We start from the raw sequence: 8,174 nt of genomic DNA, 5'->3' as shown, positions 1-8,174 counted from the left end.
CGGCGCCCACCAGCCAGGGCGGAGGCGGCCGCAGAAGCTGAGCCCTCCGGGGCGGGACGCTCGCGGGCCCAGGGCGCCTGGCCCTCGCGTCTTCGGCCAGCCACCCGGAAGCAGTCCCCAGACACCTACCGCCGCTTCCGCTCGGGGCCCGTCGTTTTCGGTCCTCCTGAGCCGTGCCCGGCCTCCGCGGGGGCCGCCTCGGGCTCCGCGCCCGGGACGCGGGAGGCTTCCGAAGTTGATCTCCAGCTGGGCCGTGATGTCATTGGCGGCCTTCCGGAAAACAGGGGAATCCTCCTCTTGCTCGTCCTTCACCAGCTGAAACACAGTTACCGCATCACGCACGCACGTGCACACAGCTGTCCACGGACGCGCATCTGCTGCAGCGTCCTAGGGACAGGCCACTCTGAGGCGCCGCTGAGCAGCTAAAACACCGGCAGGGGCTGCCAAGAGCCCGCCCAGAGGTGCGCCCGGCCCTGGTGCAGGGCCGGACAAAGGACGCCAGCACTGCGGCTCTGGTTCTGACAGAATGCGTTCCGTCCACTTCCCAGCCACACATTCTCATCCTTACAATCTTAATCCAACCGTCTCTGACTTACCAGGACTCCAAAGACTGTAAGTACATCTTGCTGAGATTAAAAAGTCCTGTTTTCTATGTGTCCACAAACGCTACTTTGATAAAGAAATATTTCCTTCCTCAAATAGAATTTGACAGAGAAATTCCTTTCAGTGTAGATTCTGTCTGCACAAATACCCTGTGTTAAAAACTGCATGACTTGACAATAAACAATTCAGACCCAAAATATACGGACAGACAGCAGTGTGATTATCTGAATGTTGCTACCAATGCTGCACAAAGACGTTGAGCTTCTTGTTAAGAACCACTCGAGATAAAATTCTTTGAGATAACATTTCAAAAAGAGTTCAAAAAATAGCTAGCTCTTGTTAAAAGCAAACTATATCAAATAAGTTTCATCTAAACTGGATCTGGCTTCAACTCATTAAAATGGACAAAGCACAAACACCTCACTTCACCCAAAGCATAAATCTACAGGGGAGACAACATGACAGTGGTCGCGGGCGAGACTCTCCCAAGTGCTCTGAGGTCACACATCTCAACAGTGGGTCCAGGACGTGGGAGAAAACTTCCAGGAGTGCATCGGCCCCTGGGGGCCACATGTTCATTATAGGTTTTGTGTTTAACACTTATATCCCCCTTAAAGTTTTACATTAAAATAACACAGGGCATCAGGCATAGAGACTCTTGATTTTGAAAGGTAAAGGAGGCCGGGCATCATGGCTTTGGGAGGTGGAGGCAAGAAGACTGCCTGAGCTCAGGGGTTCGAGACCAGTCTGAGCAACATGGTGAGACTTCGCCTCTGCAATAAATCCAAAAATTAGCCAGGCGTGGTGGTGCACACCTGTAGTTCCAGCCATTTGGAAGGCTGAAGCGGAAGGATTGCCTGGGCCCAGGAGGTCAAGGCTGCAGTGGCTGTGAGCATGCCACTGCATTCCAGCCTGGGTGACAGAGTGAGGCTCTGACTCGAAAAAAAAAAGGTAAAGGAAAACCGCCCAGGAGCTGGTGAAAAGATAAACACAAAGAGAAGCAAAAAATAAATGACAGCCTGGTTAGAAAACAACTGGCTGGCAGGGGCGCCGGCAGGGGGCGTGAGAGCTGCCTCCACCCCAAGGGCGGGTACACGGGTTCACGGGTTGCTCCTGCCCTGCCCGGCGCCCTGGGGCTTCACCCGCCGAGAGTCTCAGCCAGGCGGTCAGGTCCGACCTTTGCGAGCAACCAAGTTCCCCACCCACAAGAGCACTATTATCCGAGTGCTTCTGTCTCAGGGCAGCCAGGAAAAGGGAGTTAATGTCCCCAGGCTGCGACATTGCAGCAAGAACGCTCCAAGACCAAGCCCAGGACTCAGACGCTCCAGGAGCCCTCTGGGCTCAGGGAGGATGAGTCTGGCCAGGGCGGATGAGTCTGGCGTGGATTAGGGAGGAGCAGTCCCTGACCCAACAAGCTGCAGCACATTTCACACCCTGACTGCAAGGAGGATCAGAGAAAGCTCTGCTTACGATGCCCAGAACGAAAGAGAACAAAGGAAGCGAAAGGTAAAGCGCCCACCCAGCTAGCTAACGGACTTGTAAAGACCCTCACAGAGATTTCAAGCGAAGTAAGGCTCTGGCCTGCCGTGTCTCCAAAGAGCCATTTCTTGTGGAACCGCTCGACATTTGAAAGTAAGGCCTCTCCCAGCTTGGGCTGGCCAAAACCAGAGGGGTGGCGTGGGAATCCTGTGCCTGAAACGATGCTCTAATCACAGCATCCACTCAAAGAACACAACTAACCAAAGTGTAAAAGGGAACACGGACACATCCACACAGCAGAGCACTCCTGCCCTTCAGACTGAAAGTCCATGAATCCCCACATCCACACCGTGACGAGGATCAAGCTGTGACTGAACAGTGCAAATTCCGAACTCCATCATCTGTGCGCCTTAAACAGAATTTAAGCAGCCCACATAGAATGTGACTAAAAGACCCAATGGTCATCCTGATCAATACTGCAGGCAGAAATTCTTCCTGGAACACCTCCCTTCAAAACGGAAGCGCCCAAGAAAGACCTGAGGGTCATCCGTGGAAATCAAGGCCCTCTCAACACAGGCGCTCCCTGAGCAGCAAACGCCTCAGCCTGCTGGCGGCTGGGGCGCAGCCTGCGCGCAATCTGGGGCTTATGGTGGGCGGAGGGCTCGAAGCTGCTGAAATAACATGGGGGGAGATGTCACCAGAGCAGAAAGCCCCAACTATAGTTTCAAGAATGACTGACTACTCCCAACAAAATGCCCGTATGAAGAACGAGAGCCGGGCGGGCACGGAGGCTCCTGCCTGTAATCCCAGCACTCGGAAGCTGAGGCAGGAGGTCGCTGGAGCCCGAGAGTCCAGGGCCGTCCTGGGAAGCAGCCAGATCGCGTCTCCACAGAAAATCAAAAAAATTAGCCAGGCATGATGGCTCGTGCCTGTATCCCCAGCTACTCGGAGGCTGAGGCAGAAGGATCGCCTGAGCCCAGGAGGTTGAGGCTGTGGCGAGTCCTGATCATGCCACTGTACTCCAGCCTGGGGACAGAGTAAGACCCAGACCCCAAAAATAATTAGAGCAGAAGATGATCCAGTCAGAAAAACCCAGAGGAGTGATCCTGTGACCTAGTTTCATATAAGAAATATCCTGTACTTCTCTCACTTAAGAGACACAATGAAATACAATTAACATACAGCATTTATTCAGCCTCAGCACAGGTCTGGGGGGGCACAGAATGCATTGTCACTGTAGCTGCCTTGTACTTACATGTCAGGACATCAAGTTTCAGCTCCTTTGATTAATGAACAATAAAGACACAGTAAAACTGGCCACACATCCTTTCTGATTAGAAACAAGAAGGCCGACTGCTCATGTTCTGTTTTCAAAAGGCAAGGGGAAAGGTGCACTTCATCCCAATAAGGTGAAAGTAAAGGTTACCTCTGGACACAAAATGCAATGCTTACATCGTCTCTGTACTTGGACTTGTGAATCACCACAGCTTTGGAAGGAACAGCGGACTCTGGCTTCCGGATGTTAAACTCGGGCTTCGGTCTGGTTTGCTCTTGAAGATTTTTCCACTCATCTAAAGTCATCTCCTGAACTTGAGTTTCTTCTTCCACTTCCAACTCGGGAACTCTATAAAGATGCATAACCATAAGAAATAATTTCTGATGGGGTTAAAATGGCTACTTTATCAAGGAAAAAGTTATAACCATTAGTTTAACATAGTTTTGTGGTACCGCATCTCAAATGTAAATAAGAAAATCCTTGAATCATAAGCTTCCACGTTTTATTTTCATTATTTTATATCATCACAGCCAAATGAAGATATTTCCTATCTATGTTCAAAGCAGCCTTTGAAAACCAGGTAATCATCCAGTGACGTCAGCACTGCACGTCACCACAGGGACTCCCTTCCAGATGGCATTACAGACAGCATGAGATCACTGTGGGAGAAAATGGGGGAGGCTACTGAAATAAAGTACAGGAACCCACAAACACAAGCTTAAAAACAGTGGGCACAAAGGCACACTTTTATAAATATCCTCTTTAAATTAATGAGTTTTAAAAAGAAAACAGAAGACAGATGTCTAGCTCAATAGAATATAATTCAGAGTCCAGGAAAAAAACCTTTGCATTTATGATCAACTGATTTTTGGGGAGACCAGGGTGCCAAAGACAATTCAATGAAGAGCAAAAAGCCTTTTCAACAAATGGTGCTAGGACAACTGGATGTTGACATGTAAAAGAATAAAGCTAGACCCTACCTCACACCATAAGTGTAAGAGCTAAAAGCATAAAACTCTTAGCAGACAACAGGCTGAAATCTTTATCATCTTGGATTAGGTTATGATTTCTTCCATATAACACCAAAGCACAAGCAGCAAAAAGCATATAAATTGAACATCATCAAAACTTTTATGCTACAAAGGACACCACCAAGAAAGCAAAAAGACTACCCACAAAGTGGGAGACAATATTTTCAAATCATATAACTGACAAGGGACTTGTATCTATAATATTTAAGTCACTCTTTATGAAGAGCCGGGCATGGTAGTTTGTGCCTGTAGTCCCAGCTACTCCAGAGACTGAGATGGGAGAAGGGCCTAAGGCCAGGAGTTTGGGGCTAACAGTGAGTGGTAATCACACCTGTCAACAGCACCTGCATGCCAGCCTGGAAAACACAGTGAGACACCATCTCTTTAAAAAAAAAAATCCTCTATGAATTCTAGGTACGCGTCCTCTTTAGCTGGGGCAAATGACCCAACTAACAAATAGGCAAGCGTCTGGATGAACAGTTTTCCAGGAAGACAGACAAATAGCCAGTAAGATATTGCATGTCCTTAACCATCAGAGAAATGCAGATAGAAACCACAATGAGTTGTACCATGCCACATCCACAAAGATGGCTAGAATCAAAAAGACATTTCACAAGTGCTGGGGAGGATGTGGAGAAACTGAAACCCACATACACTACTGGTGGGAATGTAAAATGGTGTGGTCCTCTGGAAAATGGTCTGGCAGTTCCTCAAAAATTTAAACAGAGTTAGTCTACAGCCCTGCAGTTTCACTCCTGGCTAAATTTCCAAGAGAAATGAGAACATATGTCCATGTGAAAACGCACAAAGTGTTCACTGCAGCACTACTCATAATAGCCAAAGAGTGGAAACGACCTAAATGTCCATCAACTAATGAACAGGTAAATACTTTATTTGGCAATAAAGGACCAACACACATTATATGAACAAACCTTGAAAACATGTGAAGTGAAATAAGCCAGGTTCAAAAGGCATATGCATGATTCCACTTGCATGAAAAATTCAGAAGAGACAGATTCATAGAGACAGAAAGCAGAGCAGTAATAGCTAGGGCTAGGGGTAGCGGGGTGGGGGTGACTGCTTAGTGAGTATGAGGTTTTCTTCTGGTATGATGAAAATGTTCTGGAACTAGATAATAGTGATGACTGCATAACACTGTGAATGCACTAAACGCCACTGAATTGTTCACGTTAAAAGGATGAAAATTGTAAATTTGTGAATCACCACAAAAATATGCAAAAAAGAAAGAAATGAAGTTCTGATACATGCTACAACATGAATGAATCTGCAAACATTATGTTAAGTGAAATACGCCAGGCACAAAAGGACCATATTGTATGATGCCTCTCACAGGAGGTGCCTGAGACAGGCACATTCATGGAAACGGAAAGCAGATTAGGGTTCTAGGGACCTGGGGAGAAGGAAATGGGGAGCCAGTGTTCAGTGGGTTCGGAGTTTCCGTTCGGGAGGAAGAGAGAGTTCTGGAGAGGGGTGGTAGTGATGGCTGCACCCAACATGAACGTAATTGGTGCCACAAAACTGTGTGTTTCTAAATGGTAAAAGTAGCCATTTTTATGTTTTCACCACAATTTAAAAATAATGTGACATATCCCAAACCACTGAACTATATATTTTAAATGTCCAAGTGAGCAGGGCTCGGTGGCTCAGCCTGTAATTCCACGTTTTGGGAGGCTGAGGTGAGTGGACTGCCTGAGCCCGCGGGTTCGAGACCCGCCTGGGCAACTTGGTGAGACCTCATTTCTACAATAAATCAAAAAATTAGCCGGGTGTAGTAGCACGCGCCTGTAGTTCCAGCTACTTGGAAGGCTGAGGCGGAAGGATCGCCGAACCCAGCAGGTCGAGGCTGTGGTGGTCAGAAGCTTGCCACTGCACTCCAGTCTGGGCCATGGAGTGAGACGCAAAAAAACAAACAAACAAATAAATAAATAAAATAAATGTCCAAGTGTATGAGAATTATATCTCAATAAAGTTGAGAAAAAAAACCAGTAGGTAGAGAGTGGAAGAGAATCAAATTTATATTTTCACTATAGCATGATTTAAGGTTCTAGAAATGTACAGGTTAGTAGCGTAAAAAAAAAAAAGCCAAATAGGGAGAGAAACCTAAGCGCAGAGCATCCAGAATAGACACATTTGCGGTGTCTGTACAGCATCAAGCTGACAGCAGACAAACATCCAAGTAGTGGCTGGCTACCTCGGAAGGAATATGAGGAACTTCCTGGGATAACTGGTCACGTTCTATATACTGACAGGAGTTTGGATTCCACAAGGATAAGCATTTGTCAAAACAGTGAGTGTACACTTAAGATGTGCACATTTCACAGCATATAAATTTTACATCAGAAGAGAAAAACTAAAATATTAAGTTCTATTTAGTGATACGCATATTGAACTATGAGGGGATATATACAGTCTATAATTTACTATGGAATGGGTCAGAAAATATGATGGATTAGTGACGGACAGATATGTGGTAAAACAAATATGGTAAGATATACATGGTAGAATTTAAGTGGTGGCGGCAATAGATGTTCTTCGTAAAATTCTTTGAACTTTGCTGTATTTGAAATTTTTCATACAAAATGCTGGAAAAAGACCAGTATTAAAACACAGATCTCAAACATATATCAGCAAAACGCTAAGAGATACTAAGAAAATATTTTTAAATAACCAATTACTGGAAACAACCCAAAGCCATCTAGAGAGGAATTTGGTGGAAAAGCTATATTAAGCAGCTAGAGAAGGAAGGAAGACTCTTTCTTTGCACCGCCATGGGGCACCTTCCAGATATGGGGAGAAAAAGTTAGGTGGGGGTACAGAATACTACCATTCGCCCCCAAAATGGGAGGGAGGCACACAAGCATATATTCATATCATACATACTTTAAATGTTGGAATATAAACCAGGAAAGAACAGGGGTAAGCCGGGCTTGGTGGCTCAGCCTGTAATCCTGCACCTTGGGAGGTTGAGGTGAGTGGATTGTCTGAGCCCGCGGGTTCGAGACCTGCCTGGGCAACTTGGCGAGGCCTCATCTCTACAATAAATCAAAAAATTGCCGGCGTGGTAGCATGCGCCTGTAATTCTGGCGACTTGGAAGGCTGAGGTGGAAGGATCACCGGAGGCAGGTTGAGGCTGCGGTGACCGGGAGCGGCCACTGCACTCCAGTCTGGGTGACAGAGTGAGACTCCAACTCAAAAAAAAATAAATAAATAAAATAAAAAGAACAGGGGTAGAAGCTACTTGAAAAACCATGTTTTTCAGACTCAACTTTGGAAACATGTAAATATTTTACATAAATATAAAACAGATTTAAATTAAAATTCAATCCCTAAAATTTGAAAGTAAAATGAATCAAAGGAGCCTAAATGTTTATGAAGTTGATGATATAACCATCAAGAGAAATGATTTCAAGTGATTCTGCAATACAAATTTGATTACTCATCACCATCCTCTACATACTTTTCAGAAACCCTACCACTGATGGCAGTTCTGGCAAAGATAGGGACAGTTGCAGGTGCAGCAAGTGATTCACTGCATGATGTCACTCAGAACTAGGATTTTCAGTATGTAAGAAAGTCTGGGTCAGAATCCCGTATCCGAAATGAGGTGGGAAACCTTGAATGAATTCATATTTTATTTTGTAATACGTGTGTGTGGGTGTTTATTTCCCAGCTCTGTCTGCTGAAATGCCCCAGAAACAATGAAGAGCCCAGCAGCAGTGGTTCTTTTTTTTTTTTTTTTTTGAGTTGGAGTCTCATTCTGTCAC

At 45.8% G+C, this 8,174-nt stretch overlaps 1 protein-coding gene across 1 annotated transcript in view; it reads right to left on the bottom strand.

Moving 5' to 3' along the window:
- The window catches only part of LOC103258059 (intracellular hyaluronan-binding protein 4), a gene marked incomplete at its 5' end in the record, with an annotated part of 92,154 nt that overhangs the window by 2,476 nt on the left and 81,504 nt on the right, over positions 1-8,174 (bottom strand). The window contains 2 exons of the mRNA XM_021711232.1: positions 130-315; positions 3,535-3,706. Of these exons, the coding sequence (XP_021566907.1) occupies positions 130-315; positions 3,535-3,706 (358 nt within the window). The remainder of the gene's footprint in view (positions 1-129; positions 316-3,534; positions 3,707-8,174) is intronic.

Source organism: Carlito syrichta, unplaced genomic scaffold (assembly GCF_000164805.1).
Source record: "Carlito syrichta isolate Samal-C Ts95f unplaced genomic scaffold, Tarsius_syrichta-2.0.1 Scaffold301951, whole genome shotgun sequence".
In the NCBI taxonomy this organism is placed as follows: domain Eukaryota; kingdom Metazoa; phylum Chordata; class Mammalia; order Primates; family Tarsiidae; genus Carlito; species Carlito syrichta.
This window is presented reverse-complemented; position numbering and strand designations above follow the sequence as displayed.